The sequence below is a fragment of the Panicum virgatum genome, chromosome 9K (genome assembly GCF_016808335.1).
Source record: "Panicum virgatum strain AP13 chromosome 9K, P.virgatum_v5, whole genome shotgun sequence".
Classification (NCBI taxonomy): Eukaryota; Viridiplantae; Streptophyta; class Magnoliopsida; order Poales; family Poaceae; genus Panicum; species Panicum virgatum.
The window spans coordinates 49,330,635-49,346,464 of record NC_053144.1 but is presented as its reverse complement, the minus strand read 5'-3'; the positions used below and the strand labels follow the sequence as shown (position 1 = coordinate 49,346,464).

Sequence of the window (15,830 nt, the reverse complement as noted above, 5' to 3'; positions counted from 1 at the left end):
CCTTTCCGTCACCTCCCGTTAGAAAATTCCCACATTCTCCTCACCCCCTGCGATGCAAGTCCTGGCACTGTCAGCTGCACTGCGCCCCGTTGACCTGCTGGAGGCGTCGCTGACAGCCTGACACTACCGGTGAAGGCACTGACGCCCTCCGCCCGTCCCGCCGCGCGCGCCATGGATCCCTTACGCTGCACGCCCCCATGTCGTCCGCCGCCCCGCGCCCGTCGACCTGCCGCTGGAGGCGTCAGCACCGCCGCCGGTGAAGACAACGACGCAAGCGGCCCCGTCGGGTCCACCCGGCCTCGCGGAAGCGCACCATGGCCGTGCAGCGCTACGCGGCCGCCACAGGCGCGCTCGGCGGGAAGAAGTTGCGCCGCCTGCCGCACATCTTCGCCAAGGTGCTGGAGCACCCGTTCGCGGCCGACGCGGACGTCTCTGTCGAGGAGGACGCGGCCGCGCTGCGGTTCGTCGCTGCCGCTGTCGACGGGTTCTCCCGCCCACCCGCCCCGCCGCACGCGCCATGGATGCCCTGCTCCTCGCCATGCTCGTCGCCGCAGCCGCGACCACCTCCCCCGCCACGTGCATGTAGACGCACCGCGGACGCGCCGCTCTCCCGTTCCGTGCACGCCTCGGCGGCATTAGCGAGCAAGAACTCCGCCATCCTCGCCGCGACGACCCTCACCTCCAGGCCGCTCCCGCCGCCGCCGCGCATCACGCGCACCAGTGACGTGGCTGCAACGGGCGCGTCCGCGGCGAGGCCGGCGGCCACCCGCTTCTTATTCGTGTCGTCGAAGCCGTCCGAGGCCACGATCGCAGCGAGCACCCTCGTGGCCGCCTCCACGCCCTCGACGCTGGCCTCCTCCTCACCTCTCCTCCGGAGCACCGACGCGACCGTCTCGACGGCGCGGCCGGCGCCCACAAGCGCGTTCTTTTCGAAGTCGTCGACGTCGTCGTCGGAGAGATACGCCGCCAGCTCACGGAGGGCCAGGGAGGGGTCAGCGCCGGAGGCCACCACCTGCCGGACGAGGCTGGCGGGGGAGGATGTCCGCACCGAGGAAGCCGCTGCGAAGGCTCCTCTGGCGGTGGTGGGTGAGTAGGTGGCGGCCGAGGGGGCCCAGTGGGCGATGAGGCTGCGGAGGGTGAGGTTGGGGACGAGGTCGGTGGAGGGGAGCGGGAGCATGGTGGTTGGGCAGGTGGTGTTGCCGGAGTCGTGCCAGCGCTGGATATGGAGGCGCGGTCGTAGGTGACGCCGATGCAGAGGCTGACGGGCGAGCGCATGATGTCGTGCGAGATGGGGCAGCGGAAGAAGCTGGGGATCTTGACCTCCAGCACCCAATGCTGCTGCGGCAGCCTCATGGCCGTCTCCTTCCAGACCATGGGACGTCTCCGTACGATGTTGACAGAATTTCCTAACAGGAGTTGACGGAAGGCAACGGAAGGGCATAGAAGGGATGGAAAATAAAGTGAAGGCCATAGAGGAAGTTTTGTTTTTCCAGAGCCACACAAGGAAGTGCTCTTTTCTCTGGGTCCTTACAAGAAATTTTCTCTCAGTTAATTTGGGCATCCACCTGGAACGCCCATCTTACACAGGCCCTATTTAGTTGGTAAAAAGTTGTTAGTTTTGGTACTGTAGCACATTTTGTTGTTACTTGACAATAATATCAAATCATAGAATAATTAGGTTTAAAAGATTCATCTCGTGCTAATCAGTTAGACCCGAAACGCCATCTTACACAGGCCCTATTTAGTTGGTAAAAAGTTGTTGGTTTTGATACTGTAGCACATTTCGTTGTTACTTGACAAATAATATCCAATTATGAAATAATTAGGTTTAAAAGATTCATATCGTGCTAATCAGTTAGCCTGTATAATGCTCCATACATATGTCCGAACATTCGATGTGATGGATATATTTTTTGGGAACTAAACAGGGCCACAGTTGTATAACTATAATTCCGAGAGAGATGCGGAAATGTCTTCCATTCCTGTAATCTAGACGAGTAAGCAGATAGCAATGCAGTGTACTGCATCTGTTTAGTGACCGCCAACGCCTGCCTTCTTCCGCTGGAGGGAGTAGTAGCGAAAGAAAATGGAAAAGTATAGCTTTCACCGCTACGGCATTCGGCCCATTTCTTACTTTCACAGTCCGTCCCATCTAACCTCAAGGCCCAGTGGTTCACGTCCAGTTCTCACAAGGGGGCACCGAAATATGAGTTCCGACTAGCCGCACCACCGAGTCTCTGGACGACTGCCATATGTGCCCTGGTGACGGGCGCCGGCGACGTTGGATAGGGGCACAGGTGGGGGCGGGGACGGCGCCACAGACTCAAGGGGAACTGAAAGGTTCGCCCTCGCAACCGCTAAAAGCACCTCGAGAGTGGCTACGGAGAATGAGCTGCAGAAAAGCAGTTTTTGTGGAAGCACATCGGAGGAAGCAGTTCCCTTTATTTTGACTTTTTATTTTGAATGTTAAAGCACATCACAGCCGAACCAAACAGACCTTTAGTCACTTGATCAAAATATAAAATTTGGCCACTACTTTTAGTCAATTTGCTTTTAGTCACTTGATTCGGATACAGCCTGAGTAATCTACACGACCAGCCACCGGCTGATAAGACCCCCTCCAACTCCGACGCCTGCCAGGGCACCAGAAGCGACGAGCTGGTCGAAATCGAAAACGTGTGGGCCAACAAACCGGCGGCACCTCACACCGGCACCGCCCCTCCAACCCAGAGTTCGAGTGTCAGCGGTGGCGGCAGTGGCAGAGAACTCCATGGCCCAGCGGTGGAGGCGCGCGACGCGTAGCACATCTCGGCTGGCGGCGGTGACGCGCGGCGTGTGGCACATCCCGGCTTAGGCTCCCGGCGGGCTCTTCAACAAGAAAGACTGATTTCTGAAACTCGAAGCTGGATCGATTTGCACGATCATGTTCGATATGCCTCTGATCTTGCTCTTAGGAGAAAAGTAGTAGCTTCTGACCTTGCTCTTAGGAGAAAGTAGTAGCTTGGGAAATATTGATTGAATTTGATGCATCACTTGACGGCTTTATCAACATTTGGTAATTATGTACCAGTCTCATGAAAACAAAATAGATCCAGTAACCCAACATAACGACTCCAAAAATTGTCTGAAGCTCTGCAAACTCTTGTATAAAGATTGGTGATGTTTTGCCATCAATGTCTGAAGAATAATTTGCAGAAGATCATCTAATCTGCCATTGTCTTATATTGTTTAATGATGTAACCTCTACGCAGCATTTCAAAACAAACTAGAGTAGAAAATCTTTGGTCCTTCAGAGAACACAAATTCACCGTGGTCCACGTATCGTCACCTCGATTCGGGGAAAGAAATGTGAAGCTATGGTCCATTGGTGGCAATTCCAGTTCCATCTTCCAATGATCCCGAGAAGAAAGGAACAAGACGGTTATGTAGTACATAGTACTATATGACATAATAAACAAGAGAATGAAATTTAGGTGATAGCAACGTAACAGCAACTAAACTTGGACACACACAAGACGGTTCATGTGTAAGAGCATCAGCAGTGGTTGGATGAAAAAAGCGAATCATCCGTGACACGTGGTATTGTTGAATGATAAAAAAACTTGCTCTAGGATATCCTCTCTCCAATGGGTCCCACCACAGAATTAAATAACAAGAGAAAACAGTGATGCACTGATTTCATTTACTCTCGGCGTCTCTCATGAACAGCCTCTCCTGCAGCCAAAATAATATTCTATGCTCTTGCATCGGCTCCTAAATAGGAGTCGAATTCTTTTCTCACCTGCTCATGCATCGAATACTCCAGTAGTTGAGTCGGTATGGTTCGGCTCTAGGTCATCACATGATTCGCTTTTCATCGCCACTGGAGAAGCCCTAAGCTTTCTCCGTTACACGGACGTCAGTTCCGCAGTGGGCTACCGGTTCATGTGTAAGCTTTCTCTGTTATAAGCTTGCACATGAACCGTCTCCCACAACCGCACAAGCAAGCGAGCAAACCCTGCGGGTGCTCCGTCCCCAGTCGGCAGTCGCCACTTCTTTCTTCGACATCCCTGCCGCCGCTGCCTCCATCGCCGGCCGCGCTTCAACAGATCCAAAGGTAATGCTATCGCTACCCATTCTCCAATTCTGGAACAACAAAACTGCCTCCACCTGCAGTACTAAGCTGTGATCCAACTGCATGGCCGGGCGGCACCACTCCAACGGCGGGGATCTGCCTCCAGCTCCCCACAAGATGGAGGAGGCCCCTGCTAAGAGGAATCCGGCGGCCAGTCTTACAGACGACCTCCTCGTCGAGATTCTCCGCCGCCTGCCCATCCGCTCCGTATGCCGCTTCAAGTGCGTCTCGCGGTCCTGGCGCAACCTCATCTCCGACCCCGCCCACCGCAAGAAGCTACCCCAGACCCTCGCCGGCTTCTTCTACTGTAGCCTCAGCGGCGAGCGCTTCCCCGTCAAGGCGCATCACTTCACCAACGTTACCGGGAAAGGCATACCCTTCATCTTTCCTTCCTTCTCCTTCTTGCCCGTCCCCAGTGACGATGTAGTCCTCTTGGATTGCTGCAATGACCTCCTCCTTTGCCGTTGCTATGAGCCTGATCCTCATAATGGCGATGAGAGCGATGAGTCTGGTCCTAGTGATGGCGACGGGTTTCGACCGTTCCATTATGTTGTGTGCAATCCCGCGACCAAGAAGTGGGTGATGTTGCCGGATGGCAGTTGGGCTAGTGGCGAGACTCGCACAACCCGCTTGGCGTTTGATCCGGCAGTCTCCTCGCAGTTCCATGTGGTTCAGTACAGGGGCGAAGCCAGACCACAAAACCACCGGGGTCGGCACAATCACTGGGGTCATACGCATGATTGAATAGTATTGAACAGTAGCTTTCCATTGAATTTAGCAAATTCCATCGGGGTCCGGCGACCCCGGTGGCACAAGGCAGCTCCGCCCCTGGTTCAGTATGTGGTGGACGAGGCTTGGTGCGTCACAGGGGTGGAGATTTATTCATCCAAAACTGCAGCATGGAGCTTTAAGGAAAGTGAATGGGGCGATGATGTTATGCTACATCATCAAGTGAGAAGTGTGTTTCTTAACGGCTTCTTGCATATGCTCACGGTCCTTGATGGGATAGCGTTGGTGGACATGGATGCAAAAACATGGAGGACAATTCCTGTGCCAACTGATAATTTTTTTGATGGCTGCATCCATCAAGCTCAGGGTCGCCTGTGTTTTCTTAATGTTGATGATGCTGATTTCTTCAAGCTGTCGATCTGGTTCCTTGAAGACCATGGTACTAATGAATGGACATTGAAGCATTCCGTCAGGACTCCACTGCTGTTTGGGCGGAAGAAGCTTCGGTTTGAGTTCGACTACACAGTGATTACAATTCACCCAGAATGCAATTTGATTTACTTTGTTTATGGGTGGGACAAGACACTGATGGCATATGAAATGGACCGCAAGGAAGTTCGTGTCATCCGCAATCTTGGACATGATTGCTCGGTGACCTATTTTCCTTATGTTCCCTTGTTCTTAGAGGCATTAGAAGATGAGCAGTGAAACTGTTAGATTTACTGCAGCTATTGTTACTGCAATGATGAATTCATATTGGTGCAGTAAGGAGTATGTGGCATTCCTTCTAGCTGTCTGATTGTTCTAGCAATCTGTAAGTTGAGTGGACTGCCAGAAAAGTTCTGTTTTCTTTGTTTTATGCATTTGAGCATGTCTGTTGTGATATTTTGATTTGAATCAATGTTGTTTAATTGTTGAGATCTCATGAACTGCCTTTAGGAAGGCTAACTGTATTCTTTCAGTTAAACAGCTAGGAGTATGTTATTAAGGCTAACTGGAATTGCCACCAATTGCTATAGCTTCACATTTCTTGATGAATGATGACCATGGAGGCAACGAAAGCTTTCACCTCTACTGAAGTCTATTTTCCCTTTCTGTATTTCCAATTTAGCATTGTTTCAGAAAGCTGTGGAGGTTCAGAAACAAAACAAGACAATGGCAAAGTTAGATGCTATAATGCAAAGCTGATTGCTGATATCTGCCATGCGTTGGTTATTTCTTTTATTTTTCTTCCGATGCATTTCTCTCCATACGTATACTAATGATTAATGAATCAACCTGTACTTTTACTCTGCCAATTGAATCACTCTGCATGCAATGTCTGAATGCTTGAATTGGTATCTGTTAAGTTAATTTGGGCATCCACCCGGAAAGCCGATCTTACACAGTTGTATAATTCCGACAGAGCTGCAGAAATGTCTTCCATTCCTGTAATTTACACGAGTAAGCAGATAGCAATATGCCTCTGATCTTGCTCTTAGGAGAAAGTAGTAGATTCTGATCTTGCTCTTAGGAGAAAGTAGTAGCTTGGGAAATATTGATTGGATTTGCTGCATCAATTGACGACTTTATCGACATTTGGGAATTATGTACCAGTCTCACGAAAACAAAATAGATCCAGTAACCCAACATAACGACTCCAAAAATTTTCTGAAGCTCTGCAAACTCTTGTATAAAGATTGGTGATGTTTTGCCATCAATGTCTGAAGAATAATTGGGTGACAACCAAGCCAGAACCATAAATTTTTCTTTTATTTTGTGTATAAACATTCTGCTCAATTTCTTGATCAGAGAAATTAGAACAGTTTCATCAGTTGCTGTTTTAGTCCCGCAGGTTTCTTTCTGCCTTGATAATTATATGGATGGATGAAATCATTTGATTAACCATGTGTCTTTTGTGAATTCAATAGACCTACTTATGTGGATCAGATATATGGTTGGGCCTAAACTAACAATAATTTTTCATTTTCTAAAATTGCTATTTTAATATGTCAATCATTGAATAGCATAGTATTTTACATATATTCAGCTTTTGAAGTAGATAAGAGCACTACAGACATTTTACACAACTCACAATTCGCAGTAGTTTGTCCAAAGTTGTTTCATCCAAACATCTTCTAGCTTCCTTACAGCCCATAGTCCATATTAGCTTTTCCCACAACCTACAACCAATAACAGTTTTTCCCACAGCCTACAGCCCATAACAGCTTTTCCTACAGCCACAGCTCAACCAAACACAGCGTTAAAGAGTAAAGTTCCAAATAAAATGACGAAAATGACCAAAAAGAGGAGCATGCCCACTCAACTGCTCCTTTTGGCTCTTTTTAGCTTTGGGAGTTAATGGGACTAAATGTTTTTAGTCACTTTTCTTGGGGGACTAAATGGACCTAAAGCAAGTAAAGTTTAGTGACTTGCTTTAGGAGGTGGGATCCAAGCATGACCTTAGTTTTGGTAAGCTCTGTTTTCTTTAGGGTTCTCGGTTGATATATACCACTAGTTCTTTTGTCCCTTCGAGCCTCTTTCGCTGAAGGTCGCTCGCACGGTGATGCAGCTTGGCGGCCTAGCGCCTCCCGCAGTGGCAACTTGTTTGGGGGCGCGGCTAGGCGGTCCTGCACCTCCCATGGCGACGCCGCCCGATGTCCTGGCAATGCGGCGTAGGGGGTAGGCTGGTGCGACGGTGTGCGTATGGAGTCCCAGCAACACGCGCAGTTGCGCGGCTTAGCGGCCCGGCGCCTCCCGCTTCCCCGCCGCCCCAGCGGCGCGCCAGTGCTCGGCGGTTCCGACGGCCACCACATAATCTTCACCGGTATTTACCTTGTGAGGTGTGCGCTACACCTACTTGAGAAATAGAAATTGGGTTGGTTGCGTCTGATGGTTTCCTTCCCCTCCTTGGGGACTCATCGTCCAGCGAACTGGGGTTGTTGGTGATTGAGACGCAGATCCCCTATTCTTCGGCGAGAATTGACCTGCACGTTCAATGCTTACGAAGCAAGTTTGGGGTCCCTGATATGCTATGCTGCTCATGGTGGCTCTTAAAACTTCTACTGTTTTTTATCGGGAAGGCGGTCGGCTTGACGAGCGGCAGGCTCGGTTGCCAGCGGCGGGAAGATCAGGAAGAACTTGCAAGGGTTTTACTTTCATGGTTGTCTTTATAAATTGTGGGTTGTAAACTATCAGTAAATTTGTATGGAATCATAGTTTCGTAGAAACATACTTATTTCTATGTTTATCATTTTGTAAAAGGTGCTAGTTGAAGTTGTATTTGGAGATGCAATGCTCGAAACGTAATTTATTTGTGACAAGCTCTAGTAAATCAAAAGTTCAAAAGGCTACTTTTGTGTTAATAGAAACTTAGTTTACAGCCTTGAAAATTGTTAAATTTCATTCGGAGCCATTGTTGAATTTTACGCGCAGAATTGGCCTCATGGGAGAATTCTAAGCCCATGTACCAAGGCCCAAGTCCAGTTCTCTTGTCACAGCTCTCAACGAGGGCACCACACGAACCCTAGTGAATGATATAACCCTAGTGAATGATATTGTGGGACCATCTGAGTCTATGAAATGTGGGTCCAATGTCAAAATAGCAAAGACCAATGTTTGCAGTCCTATTTTTGCAAGTTCCATGTGATCGAGTATGTGTAAGATGAGGGTGAGCACGTCACAGGGGTGGATATTTACTCATCCAAAACTGGATCATGGAGTCATAATGCTAGTCTGTGCCCTGGTTCAAGAAGTGTCTTTCTCAATGGTATTATGCATTCGCTCGTGCTTATGAATGAAATTGTAGCGGTGGCCATGGAAGGAAAGAGATGGAGGACAATTCCTACACCACCCAGTGAAGAATTTGGCTTCATCCATCAAGCTCAAGAGTTCTTGTTTTACTTGGATGTGCATAATAATGATTATTACAAACTGTCAATCTGGATTCTTGAAGACTATGATGCAGACAAATGGGTATTGAAGCATAAAGTCAGCACCTTGTGGCTGTTTGGAGGGAAGAAATTGCGATTTGATCAGGGCTACAAAGTGATTGCAGTTCATGGGACAATACACTGATGGCTTATGAAATGGACCTCAGAGAAGTGTGCATCATCCGCAATCTTGGACATGACTCCTGGGGTTCCTATCTTCCATATGTTCCCTTCTTCTCAGAGTCATTGGCAGACGAGCACTGAAACTGACATCCAAAGTGCAGCTCCACTGTATTTGCTACTGCAATACCATACCAATGTGTCAAGGAGTATATGTTACTGAGCATTTCTATCAGTTCCAGCAATAGCAATCAGTCAGTCAGTTCAGTAGACTTTCTGTTTAAACTCTGATGTATTGTTGTACTCTTTGTGTTGTTTTTAGCTAGACCAGTGTTGTCTAATTATTGAAGTTTCCATACTGCCTCTATGAAAGGTTTGCCTTATTCTTTCAGTTAAACTAGTTACATTCCTTGTTTTCTTTTGGTTTTGTTCGTGGATGATTTTAAGGTCAGTGTGTGCTTCTTGGGGATAAACAGTGACTGTCCTCCTGTCTCAAATAGAGCTGAGTCACTTTATTAGACCGATAAGTTTGCAGGTGGTTTGTTTATGACTCTTGCTTCATCATCTTTTATGTTGGAGAACCACATTCTAACAGTTTGAACTTTAATCAGTCCATTGAATGTTTAGCTTTCTTGACACTTCGTATTGAACTCTTTCCTGTGTGCTGAACACCCTGAGCTGAGCTGAAAGTTACAAGGCATACCACTATACTTTCTGTTGGTGCAAATGTCTCAAGTGATTTTCGATTAGTGCCCTATTCAAATTGCAATCACTATTTACCTGGTAATATAATGTAGTAACACAAGCTCTGAAAACTTTGAACCAGTGATCTCATGTTCCCAGTTGGGACTTGGCCTGAAATGGCTTCATTTGGCATGCATGGAACATTCTCGTTTGCATGAAATCTCCGAAAACAGCATGAAGAAAGTGAAGTGGACGAACCAAACCACTAGCATTATTGCAGTTAGCTACTTAGCTTTGATAGATTCTACAATATTCCTATGTTAGCCTGGTATTCAGGGCATGTTTGAGTTTGGGGGTATATCGTTTTTTTTTAAAGCCAGTTTTTGGGTATATCTTGGTGTCCACAACTGAAACAAGGTACGATCTTGCTTGCCAATTTCGTCTTGCTATCATTTTGTGCCTCTTTGTTTTTCAGATCTGTATAAATGTCCCTTTGGCCTGTAGCCATGTTTTGGTCACAGTTGGTTCCTTGTTCTTCTCTTTTTTCTTGCCATGGATACCCATAGTTCATCTTTAATCTGATAACTGATATAAGCAGCACCAATTTTCTTTGGAACGAACAGCAAAATGATAGCCCTAATTTCATTTCATTTCCATTACACCAAAGCAAGTAGAATGGAATGGTTCAGAGTAAAGGAGGAGCAAATACATATACACTGCCCTAGAATCAACATGATTAATGAATCAACATGTACTTTAAATCATGTGCATTTTCTCTCCATATGTGTCCTAATGATTAATGAATCAACATGTACTTTTACTCTGCCAATTAAATCACTGTTTGCAATGTCTGAATGCCGAAAATCGGTATCTGTTCAGTTAATTTGGGCGTCCACCCGGAACGCCCATCTTACACAGTTGTAAAGTTCTGACAGAGCTGCAGAAATGTCTTCCATTCCTGCAATTTACACGAGTAAGCAGACAGCAAAGCAGTGTAGTGGACAGAGTACTGCATCTGTTTAGCGACTGCCAATGCCCGAAACGACACTCTTTCGTTGGTTATCGCTGCTGGAGGGAGTAGCAGCGAAAGAAAATGGAAAAGTGTCGCTTTCACCGCTACGGCCTTCTGCACTGTCGTGGGCTACCGGCCCATTCCTCTCTTTCACAGCCCATGCCATCTAACCTCCAGGCCCAGTGGCCCACGTCCAGTTCCCACGAGGGCACCAAAACGGCAACCAAGCGCGCAAAGTCGCAAACCCTCATCCCCCCAGTCCTCCCTTCTTCGACAGAACTGCCGCCGCCGCCGCCGCCGCCGTGGCGTCGGCCTCCGTTTCGGTCTCCTGCCGCGCCCCGCCTGATCCAAAAGGAAAGCTAATCGTTCTCCATCTCACCAATTCTGAAACACAGAAGCTGTCATCAGATCACTAATCAGCGGTGATCCAACTGCAGCGCGGGGCGACCTCTTCCTCACAGCGGGGGATCCTGACTCCACGAGATGGAGCAGCCCCCCGAGGAGAGGAACCCGGCGGCCAGCCTCACGGACGACCTCCTCGTGGAGATCCTCCGCCGCGCCCCCATCCGCTCCCTGTGCCGCTTCAAGTGCGTCTCTCGTGGCTGGCGCAACCTCATCTCCGACCCCGCCCACCGCAAGAAGCTACCCCAGACCCTCGCCGGCTTCTTCTACTGTAGCCTCAGCGGCGAGCGCTTCCCCGTCATGGCGCACCACTTCACCAACGTTACCGGGAAAGGCGTACCATTCATCTTTCCTTCTCCTTCCTGCCCGTCCCCAGTGACGACGTAGTCCTCTTGGATTCCTGCAATGGCCTCCTCCTTTGCCGTTGCTTTGAGCCTGAGCCTGATCCTGATCCAAATGGCGATGAGCTTCCACCGTTCCATTATGCTGTGTGCAATCCCGCGACCCAGAAGTGGGTGATGTTGCCGGATGGCAGTTGGACTAGTGGCGAGGCTCGCACAGCCCGCTTGGGGTTTGATCCGGCAGTCTCCTCGCACTTCCATGTGGTTGAGTATGTGCTGGACGAGGGTGAGTGCGTCACAGGGGTGGAGATCTATTCATCCAAAACTGCAGCATGGAGCTTTAAGGAAAGTGAATGGGGGCGATGATGTTATGCTATATGATATAGCGAGAAGTGTGTTTCTTAATGGCTTCATGCATATGCTCACGTTCTCTCACGGGATAGCGGTGGTGGACATGGATGGAAAAACATGGAGGACAATCCCTGTGCCGTCCGATGATGAGCTTGGCTGCATCCATCAAGCCCAGGGCCGCCTGTGTTTTATTAATGTTGATGATACTGATGTCTCCAAACTGTCGATCTGGATCCTTGAAAACCATGGTACTCATGAATGGACATCGAAGCATTCTGTCAGAACTCTGCTGCTGTTTCGACAGAAGAATCTTCGATTTGATTTGCACTACACAGTGGTTACAGTTCACCCAGAATGCAATTTGATTTACTTTGTTTATGGGTGGGACAACACACTGATGGCATATGAAATGGACAGCAAGGAAGTTCGTGTCATCATCAATCTTGGACATGATTGTTCCGAGCCCTATCTTCCTTACGTTCCCTTGTTCTCGGAGGCATTAGCAGATGAGCAGTGAAACTGTTAGATTTACTGCAGCTATATATTTGTTACTGCAATGATGAAGTCATATTGGTAAGGAGTATGATGGCATTCCTTGTAGCTGTCTGATTGTTCTAGCAATCTGTAAGTTGAGTAGACTGCCAGAAAAGTTAAAGTTCTGTTTTCTTTGTTTTATGCATGTGAACATGTCTGTTGTGCTATTTTGATTTGGATCAATGTTGTTTAATTGTTGAGATCTCATGAACTGCCTTTAGGGGCTAACTGTATTCTTTCAGTTAAACAGCTAGGATTATGTTATTAAGGCTAACTGGAATTGCCACCAATGGCTATCGCTTCACATTTCTTGATGACCATGGAGGCAACGAAAGCTTTCACCTCTACTGATACTGATGTCTATTTTCCGTTTCTGTATTTCCAGTTTAGCATTGTTTCAGAATGCTGTGGAGGTTCAGAAACAAGACAAGCAAAATGACAAAGTTAGATGCTATACTGCAAAGCTGATTGCAGATATCTACCATGCGTTGGTTATTTCTTTTATCTTCCTTCCGATTCATTTTCTTTCCGTACGTGTATGCTAATGATTAATGAATCAACATGTACTTTTAACTCTGCCAATTGAATCACTGCTTGCAATGAATGCTGAGAATTGGTATCTGTTCAGTTAATTTGGGCATCCACCCGGAACGCCCATCCTAAACAGTTGTACAATTCCGACAAAGCTGCGGAAATGTCTTCCATTCCTGTAATTTACTCGAGTAATAAGCAAATAGCAATGCAATGTACTGCATCTGTTTGGTGATTGCCAATGCCCGAAACAAGGACACTCTTTCGTTGCTGCCTAGCTGTAGGGAGTAGCAGCGAAAGAAAATGGAAAAGTGTCAGCTTTCACCGATACGGCACTCGGCCCATTTCTCACTTTCACAGCCCGTGCCATCTAACCTCAAGGCTCAGTGGCCCACGTCCAGTACCGAGAAGGGGAGTTTTTTTTATTTTTTTATTTTTTTTCTTCGATTTATCAAAAAATATATGTGGGTATAGTTTTTTTTTCAAAAATGTCACCCTGCCGCCGGATCAATTGGCGGTAAGGAGCTACCGCCGTTTGATCCGGCGGTATCTTCCATGGGCGTATGTGGGTATAATTTTTTTTCAAAAATGTCACCCTGCCGCCGGATCAATTGGCGGTAAGGAGCTACTGCCGTTTGATCCGGCGGTATCTTCCATGGGCCGTGGGCCCAGGGAAGATACCGCCGGATCAAACGGCGGTAGCTCCTTACCGCCAATTGATCCGGCGGTAAGTACTACCGCCGCGCTGTAGCCCGGCTATAGCCGGCTGCTACAGCCGGCTATAGCTGGCAGCGCCCTACCGCCGTTTGAAACGGCGGTAGGTGTCCCATATTTTTTTTTATTTTTAAATATTTGTATAATTATTTTAAAGACTATCTGAACTGTAATTATTATCTTTACATTTATAGATATTTCAGAAAATAATAGAGATAGCGGAGGTTAGGGAAATATTTTTTAAAAATTTATACAAATTAGATTTAACTCTAATAATCTGTGAAAATATATTTTCATGAGATATTCATGAGTTTTAATTACTATTTCGATGTCTTGTCATCTTGCATCAGATTCTTCTGCACCCCTACTATAATTAAAAATATGGGAGTACTTACCGCCGTTTCAAACGGCGATAGACATGCGTGAACCATGCCTATAGACCAAATAGCTCCATCTATAAATAAAACATCGCCCCATCTCATATGAAGTCAGTAGCCATCTCATACGGAGTCTTTAGCCATCCACGCACGGCCACCATGTCTTCCTCTGGTTCTACCTACATTATGTGGAACAAAATTAGAGAACCTGTGCCTGAAGGAGTGCAGGTTCCAATGTGCTTCTGCGGTTCGTTGTGCAAGCTGATGGAGTCCAAAGTTTTGGGCGATGACTTCGGCAGGAGGTTCTTCATGTGTGAGAACTACGAGTTCGATCCGCCAAAGCGCTACGGCAAGGACAAAGCGAAGGTATCACCTCGCACTATCTAGTTTGCGCCTTCGGAGTTCAGTATGCTAATTCTAACTCGGCTTCGAAATAGAGTCCACCACCTCTTTGTGATTTCATAGAGTGGGCTGGACACGGAGCAATCGGCCGAAGCTAAGGAACACGTTGAGCGCCAAGCAAGGTGGGCTGCGGAAAGGTGGCAGCGAATGCTGCAAGAGGAAAAAATGGAGGAGAAACGCAAGAAAGATAAAGAAGAGATCGAAAAGAGGTTCGCAGAAGTTGAACGTCGGCAGGCGGAGGAGCGTGAAGCTGATAGGGAGAGGAAGCGAGAGAGGGCCCGCCGTGCGAAGGAGGCGGGACCCGAGGCTATTAGGAAGGGGAAGTATCCTCGGTGCACTCAGTAGATAACTATCATGTAATGTTCGAATTTCATATTCCCTAAGGCATGTTAGGTCTAGATGGAATACGACGTTACCGTGTTCCATGTACATGCCAGTGCAATTGTTATTGTAATTTCAATCTCAAATTAATCGGCATTGTGTAATTTGTACTAGCTGCAACTAAATTATTCAGAAGCATTGCCCTACAAATAAACTTTTCAGACCGACGCGATAACAACTCCGTTGGCATATATCGGCCAGTACAGACAATAAAAACAATAAAAACAATCACCGTTCAAACATTGAACACAAATTAAATAGTGGTCCACACAATTCAACGCACAGAACACATGACATGGCATGTCCGGACCTGTTGCAAACTACGGTAACGAGGTCCAATACTAAACCTAACATGCCTTAGGTAATTCGAACAAACGTTACATTATTTATTCAGACGTAGCAGTACAACATCAATCATTCACGGGCAGTACCCTTATCACGTCCCGCGATGTCTGGTTTTGCACGCTCGCCTTTGCGTAAATCTTCATTCACCTTCTTTAACCACTCCATATATCGCTGATCACGATGGGTGATCCACGTGTCAATCCACTCATGGAAATGACACCAATGAGTATGCGTGTCTTCACCAGCGTACTTTTGCAAACAAGAAACGAATCAAAATTAATAAAAATAATAAAAGCATATTTACAAATTAATCTATACCTGTGATGTTGCACCTCTTTTTTGGACTTCCTCGATATTCTTGCAACACCAATATCTCTGGCCAAAAGTCTCGTAATCACGAGATATGTTCGGAACACAACGCATTTGGCAATAGCAATCTGGTGGCTCTACACCTTTCGGCCATACCTTGCAATCTGTAATACATCTATTGGGATCGTTAGGAGAGGGTCCTAAATTAGCCTCCATTTCCCGACGGAAAGCTGCCCGGGAGAATGAGGAGCTCATAGCTGTTTGGTTGGGCTAATTAAAAAAAGTGGGAACTGAATTGCAAGTCTGTGCTCTCAGGAACCACAAGGTGCTCTTTTATAGACGCAGGGCTGCTTACATGTCCAAGCACTTTGAACACAGATATTATCTCTCACTGCTCCATAGTCGTCCACGGTTCTGCACTCGCACGCTCCACTAAAAACAACAACAGGACCTCTCACTGCTCGTACCATCAACACTCGCACGCTCCACAACGTTCACTGCTACCACTTTAAACACGGATTATTGCATCGACCTACTCATCGCATCGCCCACTTTAAACTTGTCGTACTGTCA

The 15,830-nt window shown here is 47.4% G+C and overlaps 1 protein-coding gene and 3 pseudogenes across 3 annotated transcripts; 3 read left to right on the top strand and 1 right to left on the bottom strand.

The window, feature by feature from the left end:
* Window positions 1-328: 328 nt before the first annotated feature.
* LOC120648073 lies at window positions 329-1,374 on the bottom strand (annotated as a pseudogene).
* A 2,362-nt stretch (window positions 1,375-3,736) lies between these two features.
* On the top strand, window positions 3,737-6,040 carry LOC120651935 (F-box protein At5g07610-like). Of its 3 annotated transcripts, none has more exons than XR_005666367.1 (3): window positions 3,737-4,783; window positions 4,946-5,657; window positions 5,814-6,040. XR_005666367.1 is itself a non-coding variant. In XM_039929583.1 (3 exons), exons 2-3 carry the CDS (start codon window positions 4,232-4,234, stop codon window positions 5,549-5,551), a joined length of 1,158 nt encoding a protein of 385 aa, XP_039785517.1. In that variant the 5' UTR covers window positions 3,740-4,096; window positions 4,221-4,231; the 3' UTR covers window positions 5,552-6,038. The 3 variants fall into 3 exon arrangements, 2 of the variants coding, with proteins under 2 accessions (XP_039785516.1, XP_039785517.1); XM_039929583.1 differs by having other exon boundaries at window positions 3,740-4,096; window positions 4,221-4,783; window positions 4,946-6,038; XM_039929582.1 differs by having other exon boundaries at window positions 4,946-6,038.
* Window positions 6,041-8,404: 2,364 nt separating this feature from the next.
* LOC120648072 lies at window positions 8,405-9,133 on the top strand (annotated as a pseudogene).
* Window positions 9,134-10,789: 1,656 nt separating this feature from the next.
* LOC120651936 lies at window positions 10,790-12,817 on the top strand (annotated as a pseudogene).
* Window positions 12,818-15,830: the final 3,013 nt, after the last annotated feature.

What these genes read in the sequence shown, in the direction of transcription:
- LOC120651935 (XM_039929582.1), top strand. Translation starts at nt 4,178, where the DNA reads ATGGCCGGGCGGCACCACTCCAACGGCGGGGATCTGCCTCCAGCTCCC. An exon ending in TCTCCTCGCAGTTCCATGTG is followed by an intron (nt 4,784 to 4,945) that starts GTTCAGTACAGG and finishes GCTCCGCCCCTG; the next exon opens with GTTCAGTATGTGGTGGACGA.